This window comes from Ceratotherium simum, chromosome 37 (assembly GCF_057802395.1).
Source record: "Ceratotherium simum simum isolate JZ-2026a chromosome 37, ASM5780239v1, whole genome shotgun sequence".
NCBI lineage: Eukaryota > Metazoa > Chordata > Mammalia > Perissodactyla > Rhinocerotidae > Ceratotherium > Ceratotherium simum.
The window spans coordinates 15,334,193-15,350,611 of NC_141936.1; the positions used below are offsets into that span (position 1 = coordinate 15,334,193).

The window sequence follows — 16,419 nt, forward strand, 5'->3', positions numbered from 1 at the left end:
ATCTTTAGAAGCCTGTAGTTAATTACATATACATGTAATTACATATATATGCATGTATATAATTATTCATATGTGTATATATGTACATATATAATATGCATATAATTACACATGCATATATTTATTTATTCCAATCCTTGCTTTCTTTAATCTTTGCTGCATTTGACGTTTTTCTAGTTGAAAATTCCTTCTTTCTTAAACCTTTCTTCTTCGGTTTCTGGGACACTTCGGAAGCATTTAAAAATTTTTATCACTTAATTTTTTTAAATCTGTCTCCATGCCCCAGTCTCCTGTGTAAGCTGTTTTCCCTACTCCCATCTCTATCCATTGCATGCTGATATTTCCCAGGATGCTATTTAGATTCTCTTCTTTTTATCTCATGGCTTAAACAGGAACCCATGTACAAAAATCTCCCAGGTCTGGAGCTCCAGCCCAGTTTCCTTGACTGGGCTCAAAACTCATGTATCCAAATGCCACTGGAATGTCCTAGAGGTGACTCTCTATGTACCATCCAGAATTCATCTTTGCATCTTTATCCTATATATTAGTGAATGACATTGTCATCCACTTAGCTTCCTATATCCCCCAACCTGGGAATTTTCTTTTACCCCTTTGAACCCCTCTCTCCAATGGATTTCCAAGGCCTTTGGTTGTACCTCCTTAATATTTCTCACATGCATCTCCTACAAACATATTATTTTTTGCCTCCACTCTGATCTCCCTCTAATGCTCTGATCCTGTGTTCTTTCATGTCTTTATGTCTTTGCACTTGTCACTCAACCTACCTAGAAGCCCCTTCTAACCTCTTCTTTACCTAATTCTTACTTCTTCAAAACTCAACCAAGAAACTTTCCCTTTTCTCCCCATCTTCCATTGCATTCCCATTTTCTCTTTCTTTCACATCTTTCCCTTCCTTCCCAGCACGATGGCAAGAGGTAAAGGGAGCAATCACACCAAGGCTTGGAGTTGGGTGAGCACCCAAGAACTCCAGATGTTGGGGGGAGAAAGCCATGTGGAGGCACAGAGGTGGCATGCCCTTGGACTTGTCAAGATATGGAGGACTGTGCAGGGTAGTGCAGAGGAGGCAATTAGAGAAGATAGCTGCTATGGTTGGGAGACTGGTTACTTTGAACCAGTAAGTAAATTGATTGAACAAATAAGTAAATAGACTCATGATAATGAGAGCCGGGTTTTTCTCTATTGGAAGAAATACTTACAAATATGAAAATGGGAAAGGCTAGAAAGACCCCTTGAGGATTTGGGTTGGAAATGGAGGTATCAACATGAACTCATGTGTTTTCAATAAATATTCATGTACAGGTAGAGATAAAGAAATCATTGTAGGTGTATCATGTGTATGTATATATGTGTGTATGTATGTGTGTTTGTGTGTGTGTCCCAGTAACATTGAGCATAACGAGCACCCAGACCTTGGTTTCTAAATGTCACCCTCACTAAAAGGAACCAGGAGAAATTGGGGAAATGGCTGGGACGTGGAAAGTATGGATGATCCTAGAACATCCTGTTGGGTAAAGAAGTACTCAAAAAATGATGGAGACTTACCATAAAGACATAGGAGCTACCTTGAAGCGTGTTCCGCTAGCCAAATCGGGGATGATTTGATCATCACTATAAATAATGATAGTAAGAGATTGAAATCTATTGAATAAAATAGTAATCCATGAGTCTATATGTATATAATAAATAAATGAATAAGTAAATGGTGGAGGAGGGAAAGTTCACCATTATAGTAGAATACCAACTAATAGATGTGGAAAGAATGATGGAACTAGAAAATCACCATTGGTAGCCACCATAGTGGTAGTTGACTCCAGTGGCAGTTATCAATGGTGGGTTGGGTTTGATGAGTAGCAGCACATTGGGATAATCTCAGAATATATCTCCAAAAAGGCTAATCACTTGCCAAAGGGAAAATGATGACTTTATAATGGAGAAAACTGGCAGACACCATTATACCAGAATATTAAGGTTAACACTACAGGTGGTGAGACACACATTACAGGTGTGTGTGCTCTTGATATAATGAACTATGAAAATCAACATCAGTCTGGGGTATCATTGCCAAAAAAGTATGACCTGAGTGTGATCATGAAGAAACATGAGGGAGACTGATGTGGCAGGTGTTTTCTGAGGGTGTAGGGGAAATAACTCGAAGGTTTTGTAAGACTAAATCATGCATGTAGTACAACATATGAAAGAGAACACTTGGCAGGAAAACAAGAATGAAGAAAGCAATGAAATACAGTACAGGAATCTGAGACACCTGCTGGAGGAAAGGATTCTGGGAACTTTCTTATAAATAGCATATTTTATATATTTAACATATATATAAAATGTTATAAATGCATAAGTAAATATATTACATATTTATTACATATAATATATTATAATATACTATAAATAGAAATATTACACTATATATAAATAGTATTTTATCTACTGCCTTATTAAATAATGTACTAAAGATGCTATTACATGTGTAATGATTTTATGTCAAAAGCAGCAATTCTTTCTTTTTCCTGCAGATTGAGCCTTTTTTTGTAAGCGTGGCACTTTATGACCTCAGAGACAGCAGGAAGATTTCTGCTGATTTTCACGTAGATCTAAACCACACTGCTGTCAGGCAGATGCTCTCGGGAGCTTCCGTGGCTTTGGAAAATGGAAACATTGACACTGTCACTCCAAGACAATCAGATGAACCTCACATCAAGGGATTTCCAGAAGAATGGCTAAAATTTCCAAAGCAGGTTGCAGTTTTGTTTACTCATGATGGGTTGGAAAAAGCTTGTCCTATTGTTCTTACCAATAGATGACATAAGATGAGCAATTTCCCAAGTAAAAATTCCCTTAAAGCTGTCCTTTAAAAAAAGTGGAATTTACGTAAATGTCTTCAGAGTGGTTTCTTAGATGCTTATCAGCTGTTTTCTTTGTACGTAGGCTATCTTTTCCGTAAGCAATCCACATTCTGAAATTGTGTTGGTGGCCAAAATTGAAAAAGTACTGATGGGGAACATTGCAAGTGGTGCTGAACCTTATGTAAAGAACCCAGACTCCAACAAGGTAAATGCAGAATCTTTTACATAAATAATTTCAGTTGCTTTCAACACATGAAATCACACTGCCTTGACGAATGATCAAGTTTGATAAATGTGAGTCTTGAAATATTCACTTATTAGTGAAATGAATATCCAATTGTAAAAGTATATATTCTTGGCTTATGTTTTTTGACCCAGCAGTGGCTGACTTCTGAGAATCTATTGGTAGAAATAAATTTAAATGTGGATAAAGCTTTAACCCCAAGGATCAAAGTATGAACAATAATGAAAAATTAGGATTAGTCTGCCTGAAAACACGGGAATATGGTTTACTAAGCATCAGCAATGCTGATGATGAACTAAATGAAAAAGTAAAATATATAATTGTATATCAAATTATAATAACACCTAAGTGAAGAAAGAAAGAGGAAAGGAAATACCCTAAGTTCGTTGAATGGTGGGACTATGGGAAATTTTTTCTGCTTTCTTTTTTCTATTACCATAGAAAATATAGAAAAAAATTTTATAGAAAATAAAGAAAATTTCTTTAATAATGGAATGTTACTGTTTAATAGAAAATAAATATAAAAAGTCTATATTTTCCACACAAAGGAAATATATTGGGAAAATAGCATAACAATTGACGTTGAGGAGTGTGACAGTTTAGGGTAGTGTTTAACATATTTATGAGAGTCCTTTAATTCATGGTTTGGCAAACTTTTAATCCAGCCTGCTACCTGTTTTTGTAAATAAAGTTTTATTGAAACACAATCACACTCATTCATTTATGGATTGTGTATGGCTTATGGCGACAGAGTTGAGATTCTGCAACACAGACCATATGGCCAAAAATATTTACTGCGTGAGCCTTTACAGAACAAGTTTGGTGACCTCTGCCATAATGAATAAAAGGAAATATAGGACAGACTGTGAATGTAAATTTACTAACACTTCCCATTCAATATTTTAAGGTCCTTTAAGTCAGAAAAATGGAAAAAAGTTGGTATTCCAAAACAAGGGTATTTTCTACATTTGAAATTTCTAGACTACTGTTGTTCAGTAGTGTGAACACAATGATATCATTTGGCTCTCCGCTCTTTATGAGGCAGAATCTATGGGCCAGTAAGGCAGAATTCTACTGACTTTCAATATAAGATAACATGGAAAGTATTTATTAGTATTTTACAAGGACAGTTTGTAGAGTGATGTTCTAAACAATATTTATATTTATTTTTTTCCTTAGTATGCGCAAAAGATACTAAAATCCAACAGACAGTTCTGCAGCAAGTTGGGGAAATACCGCATGCCATTTGCTTGGGCGGTGAGGTAGGTTTTCAATTGCAGCCAACAGAATAGAAATGCATTTATAATCTGCATTGGAAGCTTCAGTTTTGAACACCTCTGGTTACCTGTTATTTTTAATATACCAACACCTGGAAAAATGCTAATGTGTTCCTCTTCATTAACACCTTGAATTCCCCAGAAATATGTGTTTTACAAGACGATTTAGCAAGATGGCCCATAATAGACTTGGGGCCATGACATGTGTACAGTATGTGCATGACAAGGTACCCTATGGGTTCTTGGTAGAAGCAAATCAAAGTGATAACCTGTTTATTAGGTATATGTGATTTAACAAATGCTTGACGTTACATCAGTCCTGAGAGTTTGGTGTGCATAAAATTCAGATGGTTTCTATGATGTCTTATGCAGCTGCATGTTTCCATCTGTGTGTAGAGCACAGGTCTATATATGGATGTCCAAATGAAACCATCAAGTTGATCACTTAAACTCTTTAATTTTGATACTGATGAGCATAACCAAATTTATCAGTACCAATTGACTCTCCAATAGAAATGCTGAGTTATGTGGACATTGATTGTGGAATCATCCACCTGGACATATAACCTCTGCATAAAGAACAAAAATTGCTTTTCAGATCTGTTTAAACATCAGTGACTATTGTCCTCCTCCATCTCTTTGCATCTTTCTTGGTATAAGAATTTCTTAAAGGAGGAAGAGCTTGGCATAGACATGTTGGGAAAGGTCAGCAATGTTCAAAGCAAGTGAACTAATAAAGATTAATTAGTGCTACAAAAAAGACAGCCTATTAAGTATTCATTGGAATATTAGAAATATTGTCCCAATGCAAATAACTTTAAAATCCAGAAGGAGGGGAGAACTGGTTAGTTATGCCATTTTCAGGTCTCATGGTATCCAGTGTATCCGGTCTCAGGGTCCCCATCTACAGAATGAAGCTGACAAGCCCTGCCTTGTGGACAGTCACAAGTGCAAAAGCATTTGTCATAAAGTAGATCATAAATATCACTGTATTTCCCTTTTAATATCTCTCCCTAAAGGGACAACTAATGCCGGGATATTCTGCATGAAAAAGATATTATTTGAATATGCTGAACCTTTTATGATGAATTTAGTTGTATTTATTCCTCATAAGCTTCAAGAGAAAGGATAACCAGTTACAATTTACTGGTCAAACTTTTTCGCATTAAATGTGCTCAGTTCGTACAAGAAAGCCTGTTGGAGCAAGCAGAGGCAAGGCGTTTCTTGGCAAAAGTGAAATATTCCAATATAGCAAATATAACAACGGTGAACACATTTTCTCTTTAAAGATCCAGCGTTGTTCTGAGGTTTTAGAAGCAGGCATTTTAGAGCCAGACCTGGGTTCGAAATCTCAACTCTCTACTCACCAAGTGAGCTTAGGCAAGTACTGGTAGTGTGTCTTTACCTAAGTTTTTTTAAATGTACGGAAGAGGAATGATAATACCTAATTTCCTGTAGCAGGGATTAATGGGCACAGATAGGTACCCAATCAAAGACAGCCATTCTTAGAAGTCATTATTCTAATATGTATAATGTTATAGTCTCATATTCTATATTCTATTCTTCTAGAATATTCTATGTCATTATTCTAATATGATTAAGTCAACTGTGAAGATCATATTCACCTCAACAAGTCTCCCTTTGTGGTAAATTTTGGGCAGTGAAGAATAATGTGGGGAAAAGAAGTAAAAGAATTACCCATTACTGAGCAGTAAGGAGAAGTAACAATCCTACTTTGAGTTTGTCTGGTAGAATATGCCAGAAGAAAGATAGATGAAGTTTCTAGGGAGGCTGACAATATGACCGACTATTGAAGTCATTATGTCTGGGATAGGAAAGCCAACAAAACCACAAGCTCATGCTACATTAATGCCTGATTAGTGGTTTGGTTGCAGGTTAGCAAACAGTATACGCCACCAATTTGGGTATATAAATATATGATTTACATTTACATAAACATCTCTAGCAACTGAGAGAAATGGTTTGCAGTACAGTTCTAAAGATTTCATGTTAGACCACTTGGAATAGCCAACCACAAAAATCAGTGCAAGATCCAACCAGAGAAGATTTTAATTTCGCCTCCACAGTATGGAAACTGCTTGGAATAAATGTTGCCTGAATCAGAGGAGGGCTTGTTGTTACTAATGTCATTTTTCATAAGCTAGCAGGCTGACGTATTTCAATATCCCATTGATACTGCTGGTTCTCTGGCTACTTTTCCTTTCTATATATTTTCTAGATTGCAGTTTGTTTCACAATATATTGAGTGTACCCTAAAACACTTTGGCCCTTAAAATCAACTACCACTAAAAAGTGGAGAATTGACAATTTAGCTTCTGACAACATTTTTACCCAGGATGCAGTCATCCCACCCACTGCAACATACACAGATGCTCATCACTGTGAATATTTTATCTGAAATTAATTTGGTGCATGTTCTTATTTTTGGCACCAACTGTGGTACCTTTTTCCAGCAAAAAGGTTATCCTTGGGGTAGGTAAAGCAAGTACATTCAGGTGGCTACATAGAGTGTTTTACACTCATTGCCTGGGGATAAAGTTGACCCTTACAAATGTGTCAGGTTGTTAAATGGAACACTCTCCGTGCATATCACCCAGAATCATTTGTGCCTAAATCTAGGCCAGGACTCTTTTTGATATCTTTTACTCTGTCTCATGTGACATTCTAAATGGACCAGAACACAACACTGGGTTTTTTAAAAAATTAAACAGACTAAAATAAAAATTTCATTCTTGTACCTGTATGTTTTTAGAAGACACACAATGCAACAACATCCCCAACAAATGGTTGTCCGACCTCTGTTTGAATCCTTCCAGTGCATCCCACAGTGATTCCTTCTGTCTGTCTTTTTATAGCTCTAATGATTAGACAATTCATTTTTGAAAAATATTTCTAAACTGCCTGACAACTACTTTTATGTCTTGCCTTCCATAGCCACAAAAATTATGCCCTGTTCTGTCTATGCGTCATGGCTATGCATGCTGCTCATGAATGAAGCTCTCAGACACTCCTAGGCTTCTTCTCCTCTAGGCTAAAGACCGCATTTCCTTCAATCATGCCCCAAATGTCATGATTTTGAGACCCTCACGATGTACTGATCATTGCTCCACTGTGGCAGGTGGAACTAGACACAATGTCCCAGCCATCCTGAAACCATCTGTGTCAATGAGTCGGTCCTCTGATCTCTTGCCAGTTAGCATATTTATCAAAGAAGGAGAGAGTGGATGGTGCTGTGAGCAGTACTTCTCCATGGAGCTCTGCTCTTCATTATCTTTACAACGTGTCCAATGTGAGCGAGCTATTTCTAGGACAGAGCTGTGGATAAGTGCAAAAACAAGTTATATAACTCACCTCTATCGATATATTTGAAGTGGCTGGTTAATTCAAAACAACTACTGCTCAAACTCAGTTGAACTACCTCCCATGTTGGGAAATAGGTCCTGTTGGTTTCAACCTGTCAAGCACTCAAACAAGAGCCCTGTATAATATTTAAGTAAAAATAATCTTCAAGTTAAATATTTTCATTCTGCTTCTCCAGTGCTATTTGATAGGGGACCTTTTTATTCCCTCACTTACAGAGAAAAATGAGGAGAAAGATTGAAGGAGTCTAAATATATCATTCTGATAAATTCCTGACCCATTTTCCATGTTATTTGACACTAAAACTCTATGATCAGATATCTATTTAAATGGCCATTACATCCTGTATATTGAAATCTTTGGCTAATTTAAAGAGTAATAAAATAGTCTAGTCCTTATGTTAGAAGAAAAAAAATTCAGCATTTCTCTAACATTAAAGAAAAATCAATTATACATGGGTCTAATTTTTCTTTGATAGGCACAGAGTATGATGAATTATGAGGAAGAAAAACTGACATTGAGCATGTTATGTATACTTGCTTGTCAGCAAGTATTGCCTGACATTGCTATGTTATTTGGACGAAAACAATTTCTGTATTTTAACTAAATCTATACAGTTCCAATGAAATGGATCAAGGAAGGAAATAAATGGCTCAGGTTCATGGTGTTCTCTCTATTTAATACAAAGTTCTGACTCAAGTGTTCTCCATTTTATCTGTCCTAAAATTTAGGACATGGGTACATTTATCACCATGAACATGCTTCAGGAGTCTGGCCTGCTACACCCACATACACAACCCCATCCCTTTTCCACTACTCCTAAATTCTAATGGCACCACTCAAACTTGAAGTGACTCTGCCTTGCCCAGGAAATAATGAAAAAGGAATAACGTGTGTTCCTATTCCTCTCCACTCTCCTAATATTCCAAGGTTTTGATATGTTACTAAATCATAAATAAATATAGTTGTAACATGGGCTGCTGTCACTTTAGATGCTGAGTTGAAAATATGAAATTAAAGATAGCAAATATAGTATGTAAATGAAACTTTTGTCTAAGAAATTTTCTTGTCTTTTTGTTTTATAAGTTCCTGGAGTTTCTTCCGTTATAAATGGGAAATTGAATCATTTTAGTCACCTTAAAAATGCAACTCCTTAAGCAATATCCAAATACTATCCTCAATAAATATTATTTTCTTTCAGATCAGTATTTAAAGACAACCAGGGAAATGTGGACAGTGAATCCAGATTTTCACCATTGTATAGACAAGAAAGTAGCAAGATTTCAACCGAGGACCTACTGAAACTAGTGTCAGATTATAGAAGGTAGGATGTTTTGGATAATCTTGAAATTAACATAAGTCAGCTACATGGCTACTATTGATTTGTTACTTCTGCATAAACAATACTTGATTACCTGATTCTCAAATGTCCAAACTCCTCCGAAAAGTGGATGCTTTACAGATGCCTTCACAGATGCCCAAATGATACCACAAGAGTAAATTTGCCAGAATTATATGGAAGGAGTATGAAACATTAAACTATGTCAGTTATCTATTGCTGTATAACAAATCACCCCAAAACTTAGTGGCTTAAAATAACAACATCATTTATTTCACTCTTGAGTCCATAATTTGAGCATGGCTAGGTGAGGAGAACTTGTCTCTTCTGCCCATGGCTTTGGCTGGGAGAGGTCAACTGCAGCCAGGGGATCCACTTTCAAGATGGCTCATTTAATGACAGGCAAATTGGTGCTGGCTGTTGACTGGGAGCTCAGCTGGAGCTGTGGGCTAGAGACCTTGGTTCTTTTCCATGGGAGCCTCTCCATGAGATACTATGGTTTCCTCGTGCCATGGTGCCTGGGTTCTCAGAGTAAGTGTCCAAGGAACAGAAAACGATCATTGCCGGTTTCTTAAGACCAGGATCCAGAAACAGTCACAGTACCATTTCTGCCATAATATACTGTCAAGTTGTCACAGAGCCTAGATTCAAAGCAAGGGAACATAGATATCTCTAAATAGGAGGAGTGTTAAGGAATTTCAGAACTACATTTTGAAACTCTGCAGAACAATTAATTGCTGTGAATACAATAATTCATAATATTTCTGTCATTCAGATGGTTTTAGAAAAGATGATGGAAGTTAGTGCTAAAAGAAGAAAAACATAAAAACCACAACACTTTTAAATGAATCACCATACATTCAACATCTGATGATGATAAGATCTTTCATGACAAGAAACTTATCTTAAACTGTTAGTCTCCTAATACCTACAGGATTCTTGTGCCCTTTGCCCCTTCCTCAATTGTTAACTCTCTGCCTCTCCCATCTAAGAATCAAGGATCTCCCAGACCATGCCTTATGTGGGGAGACTCCCCTGACTTCATCAACCTTTCTGGTCAAATCTCCTACCATAGTCTTCCCCAAGGCTAATGCAGCCACTAAGTGGAAATTAAGGGTGCTTTTCCTCTTTACTGTTTTGCTAGTGTACTAAGGGATGAAAAGTTGTAATGCTGAGCAGAAGGGAAGGGGGAAAATGTTTGGGGGTAATCTGATATAAACAGAAGAAGATCATACTCTTGCAAAACCCGTGTCATCAGTATATAGAAAAGAAAGTTATCACTATGGGAGATAGAGGGCATCTAGAGTACTCAGTGCCATACTGGTGAGACATTAAGTTATTTCCTGGATGCCTCACGACTTATGACATCTATTCTCAGTAGTGTGCTGATAAACGTTTACAAACCGACCCTCTAGGGAGAAAAAACTGGTTTGTACTGATGGCCAATTTCTATGGTGTAAATTCTCCTACCATTGCTGATTTCAGGCTACCAAAGGGGCTTCATCAAACATGGAGTTGGGAAGAAGGGTGCACACCTTGAAATTCTATAATTTCATTTTTAATAATGGCTGTGTTTAACAATTGGCAGCAAAATACTGAAAATTTAACGATCAGCTCTCACAAGCTGGGAAGAGCTGTCTCTGACGCACCACTATAATTGTTCCACCTTTCAAAGTAAATTTCCTGAGAAGGATCTCTTGAAACTGTTATCAGCAACTTTCCCCTACCTATAAAGGAAGATAGGCAAGAAAGTTTTAGTAGAGAAGGAGGGAAAGAAATGCAAGGACTCAAGAATTAGAGTGAACGTGGGAGCAGGGATAGGTAGTGAAGAATCGTCTGCATATATTTACAAGGGTGGGAGGGGACAGAAGAACCAAGAACAGGGAAAGGCTCCTTGTCTTCCTTAGTTGTTGGTGAAAAGGGTAAAAGCAGACTTTCCACTTGGCGATTGTAGCAAAGACCAGCCTTGCTCTCAACACTTCTTAAAACTCTTCATGAAAGTGAATCACTAAAACCACTGCAAACACTAGTACTTTTTGTGAACAAAAACTATATATTTACTATTGTACTTCTTTGGCTATTTATTAAATGTTAGCTGAAGTAGGTGCAAGTAAATTTAAAACGTTCTTCAGAATATCTGTAATTTGACCGCTCCCTGATTTTTATTTTTATTTGCAACATTACGTAAATTTTAGTTTTCAAAATAAAGCTAGCTAAAGGAAATCATTCACAAGATTGTTTAGGGTCTTACTGTTTACTGTTATCAAAGCTCAGAATTACAGTTGACTGTTTTTTTCTTGACAACTAGAATAATTCATTGTGTGTGTGTGTGTGTGTGTCTGTGGTGGCATACTTTCACAGGGCTGACAGAGTAAGCAAAACGCAGACCATCCCTGGAAGCCTGGATATTGCCGTTGACAGCATTCCTTTGGAGCATGCAAGTATGATAATGATGTCATGGTTTGCTTGTAGAGTTTAGAATATTTAATGGTTTCTTGGTTGGTTGGTTGGTTGAATAGTTGGTTGGTCACAAGGGTTTGTTTGGGGTTTTTTTCCTCAATGTTTGGGATAAATAGAATTCATCCTATAGAAATTTGGGGCTTCTTATTTCTCCCTTAAGACAGACTATAAGTATTGTAGGACAGGAACCGTATTCAAGATAACAATATTTATCTGGTGTGCACCATGCACCCAGCAAGGTATTAAATTATATCATTTAATCCTCAAAATCCTGAAGGGTTGCAAATAAAGAAAATCGGGTTCAGATAGATTGATAAACCAATAACCCATAATGAGAAAATTTATATTCTGTCACAGTTCCTCTGACTCAAAATATAGGACTGGTTGTGCCACACTGTGCTGCCGTAGGGTTACTCTGAACACAGTGCATAGCCACACAGTAGCCATGCAGTAACTATAGCTGGACTATTTTTAGACTCTGTTATTACACAGAGAGCACGTATCTTTTTCAAAATATGGACAAAAGTCCTATTTATGTCAGTGAAAATTTGAATTTTGGAAGGAGCTTATATTAACATAAATATTACAGTTTCAGAATTTGTTCCTTAAGTGGTGAGATTGGTTGATTTTGTTTTGTTATTCTGATTATGCCCTTTAGTGACTTTCTCAGTGATGCAAAGAATGAATAAAGGCATCCTAAAATGAACTACAAACAGGGAGGGGATTACTGCCACAGGATATTTGAATTACCATTAGTACTATTATTTTTCATTCTCATAATCTTTCCACAAATCATAGTAATATGAAATAAAATGATCATTCTAACTTCAGCCATGGCTCCAAATCACTTTTGTATTGATTGGGGTGAAAAAGCAGAGGATAAACTAAGCTATTTCCTCTACCTGATTTGTGAGATGTGGCTTTTATTACCAATGGAAAAGAAAAATAACAAAAGAGAAAGCTAAAATATTCTCTTTGAAAGGACTATAGAACATTAGAGAAATGTGAACACATGATAAAAATATTATTATTGATTCTTGAAAAAAACCCTGTTATCTGACTCTGAAGCATATTTAGCTAAGCATTTTGCTTTTTTGAGCACAGACAGATTCCAGATGGAATAAAGGAAGGTAGACAGCCTTGCTGTCCTTCAGGACCACAACTTCAGTCTCCAAGCTATTTAGCAACAGAAGTTTTGATTTATAAATTCCTAATGGTCTTTTTTTTCCTTAGGCTATCTTATAAGGTTAGATTTTAAAAGACTGTAAGAACCGAAGAGAAAAATAAAATAAATTGTATCTAATACGGCAAAGGGAGCTTCAGGCCTACGTTGTGAAATCACTCCATAGGGAAAAATTACTGTTAACCCATTTGGTACTATCAGTAATAGGTTCATTGGACAAAGTTTTGTTCTGTCATATATCAATATGTGTATTATTTTTATCGTGTTATAGTAAAGGCCAATAGTATTAGTATGCTCAGAAGATCATTAGCTAAAATTTACTTTATATGAAGCTTAATACAAAAAGGAGAGAGTTATAAATCCATCCAAAAGATTTACCAGTTTTTTGAGACCTCAGTTTTGATGTTAAATATCTAGCTTGATTATCTCTCATGCCTACCTCCTACAAATTTCTCATGCTAGCATAATTTAACATAAATTGGTATATAAGCACGGAGTTTCTATTTTGAGTGGATTCATTTTAAAATATGTTAAGTATTGTTCAATTAGAAACAATCATACTTAATGACAAACTCTTATTTTCTGATTTTTAAAGACTGTGTAACATCGGCCTTTGTCCCTGTCAAGCCTTTTAATGTGACGGCTCAACCAGAACCCACAGTGGAGGTAGAAGAATTTGTTTACGATTCAGCAAAGTACTGTCGTCCTTACAGAGTGTACAAAAATCAAATTTACATTTACCCCAAGCACCTCAAGTATGATAGCCAGAAATGTTTCAACAAGGTATGATATGTTTCCGAGATACCATCCTCTCTCTACACCCTATTTAGACCGTATGAAGATGGCTTCTTAAGTTCAAATACAAATTACTAGAGGCTAACACTTTAGACTAGAAAACCATTTGAAGAAAATGCTTAATAAGGGGTAGTAATGAGTTTCACCTTAAAAGTATTTAAGGATACAGGGTTTTATAATATATTAATAATCTTTTCTGAAATCAGCCCTAAATAATTTTCTTCTAGACCTTTTATTTAGTTTCTTAAGATTCTCTGAAAATAGCATACCTGCCCCCTTTCAATATGAATTTTTCTTCCGTTTTAAAAAAATCTCCAAATCGCTCTGCTATTTCTGAGCACTGTGGATAATGTCACAAGAAGTGTTTCGTATTCTACGTTTTTCAGATTGAATTAGAAGCTACTTTTTTTAGCCACTTGGATTGTTTTTTGGTGTTATTTAACAGGAAATTACAATTTCCGTTTTCCCTCGCTGTAATTTCAGGCACGAAATATAACCGTGTGTGTTGAATTCAAAAATTCTGATGAAGAAGGTGCCAAGCCCGTGAAGGTGAGCCAAGTCACCAAGGGGGCACAGCATAAAGGGGGGTGGCAGGTGATAGGCTCTCTCTGCCGCTGAGGGGCTTCTTATATGACTGGGGTTGAAAGGGAAACAATTCAATACATTTGTTCTAGATTTCCTAAAATGTACCTGATTTAATAGCCATTATTAACTAGATCTGTTAGAAATGCCAGTCTCGTGGCTCTGCTTAGCTCTTCATGATTTGGAAAAAACGAAACCATTCTGGTGTGAAATAAATGCAAAGATTCCCCTCTGGAAGACTTTGCCCTTTTCAAAGATTAGCCCGCCTCTCAATTCAGCACACTTGAATTAAAATGCCACATCCCAGCTGGCCTTCGTGTGGACCAGGCAGAGGGCTGCTGCATTCTGGCCTAATGGCTAACACAGAGGGCCCCCGGGATGCTCACATTTATGGAAGGTGTGTGTGGCCAACTGCCTGAAGAGCTGAAAAATGGCTCTGGGAAGCAGGTCCCGGTTGTTGATCATGTGATTTAATAAGATCAATAAAACTGTGAGGTGTGTGTGAGCTGAGCTGTTTTAAACTATAAAACTGCAACGAGATGCCGTTTTTCAGAGTTCAGATTTGATATATACTGTTTTTATTTGAGGGACTTCAAATAACGTAAAGTAACCAATAAAAAGAGAGAGGAAAATTCTTTTTAGTGGGCCTGCAGCCAATATCTTCCCAGTCTCAGTGAATCAGAGGAATGAGATAGTAAAGGACAAAACTAATTTCTAACCCCCACCATTATCTGAGAGAATCTCTTAAAGCACTCTGTCAAGTACCAATTGTGTTCTCTATGCTACGAAGATGTGTAGCATTATTCAGAAGAACGATAATCAATTTGAGTGATTGAGTGAATCAAGCAGCAGGAAGAGAAAGAGTTCTTTAAAATAGTTTTGAGCCGCTCTTAACATCCACGAGTTCCAAGTTCCACAATAGCGTTAGCATCAGGAGAGAAAAAATAACGTGAAATGGAATTATCAAGCAAACAAAGGCAATGACCAAGCAGCAAACCCCAGGCATCCTGCAACAGTGTTCATGGGGAAAATTCTAGAAAAGAGGAACAATCGTAGACCTGTGGGTCCTCTGTTTCATTACATTCTAAAGCATCACACAGAGATACAGCAGACTTCAGAAGAGGGACCCTGAGTTTTGGGCTAAGGGAGCTTTTAAGCTGCATGACTAGGAGGTGCCATATCACATCCCCTGGCCTGATGAGGGGCTGTGATAGAATAATATAATATGGTGGAGGCTGGAAACAGCCCTATCCTTCCAGGTCAGCATTCTTGGTTGGAGACTGGCATGTTAGGGGCTGGAGTCCAACCAAGCCTTGTGGTCACCCAGGACTGGTTGCCTTAAACTCTAGACCAGAGCTCGATACCATGGGCCTTCAAGAATGAATCAGAATTGAACAAATTAGCTCTTATTTCCTAGTAATCAAAAGTTAGACAGTGAACTGATTCAGATATTCAGCATAGGTGTAATATCTACATGATGAATTAAAGCCTTCAAATTTTCTTCTGCAGTGCCCCATTGTATAATAAATACAGAACAGTAGGTCAAAGAAATTCAAGGTTAATTAGATGTCAGCTAAGCCTGGCAAGTTATCACAAAATTCGTCTTTGTCCCAGCATTGGAAACTGAAGAGTTGTGGCCTTTTTGGTGCTCAGGGTTAATTTCAGACACTCACAATTATTCAACTCATAACTTTTTAAACAGTGTATTTATGGAAAACCTGGAGGGCCCCTCTTCACCTCAGCCGCCTACACAGCAGTTCTACACCATTCCCAGAATCCGGATTTCTCAGACGAGGTAAGGGCGAGGCCTCCACTGCCCCCAGCAGCTCCTAAAAATATGGGTGAGTGGGTTAGATAATGCATGGTGATAAACACCCTCTCTAGATCATACCTCAGACTGAGGACGTGCCTTGGTAATTGTTTACTCAACCAAGATTTAGAAACTACACTAATTGACAGTTACTCCAGGAGTATGTTGACCAGTCATATATTTCAGCACAGAATTGCCATTTAAAAACGTGATGTTTTTATGATATCATTCTTTTCAAGTGAGACGAATTTTTTTCTTTTATTTCACTGGTCAGTATAATAAAGATTGTATTAGATGGCTTTTACAAATCAATAGCAGCATTTCATGTCATAACATAGACTATGAGCCAACACTATTGCTTATAACCTTCGTGAACTTGAGTGAGCTCAGGCCCCCTCATCTCTAAACGTGGCAGGGAGCAAGACCTGCCCGGGCCAACCCTCAAGACTCTCTTATTATGGGCCAGGCACCA

General features: G+C 37.2%; 1 protein-coding gene across 4 annotated transcripts in view; it reads left to right on the top strand.

Annotated features, from left to right (window-relative positions):
* DOCK10 (dedicator of cytokinesis 10) overlaps positions 1-16,419 on the top strand; it is a 262,654-nt gene that overhangs the window by 176,165 nt on the left and 70,070 nt on the right. For all 4 annotated transcript variants that reach the window (XM_087424755.1, XM_087424753.1, XM_087424754.1 and 1 more), the window contains exons 12-19: positions 2,547-2,768; positions 2,959-3,081; positions 4,300-4,382; positions 8,980-9,102; positions 11,479-11,558; positions 13,356-13,543; positions 14,039-14,104; positions 15,840-15,932. In XM_087424755.1, coding sequence (XP_087280881.1) covers positions 2,547-2,768; positions 2,959-3,081; positions 4,300-4,382; positions 8,980-9,102; positions 11,479-11,558; positions 13,356-13,543; positions 14,039-14,104; positions 15,840-15,932 — 978 coding nt within the window. The remainder of the gene's footprint in view (positions 1-2,546; positions 2,769-2,958; positions 3,082-4,299; positions 4,383-8,979; positions 9,103-11,478; positions 11,559-13,355; positions 13,544-14,038; positions 14,105-15,839; positions 15,933-16,419) is intronic.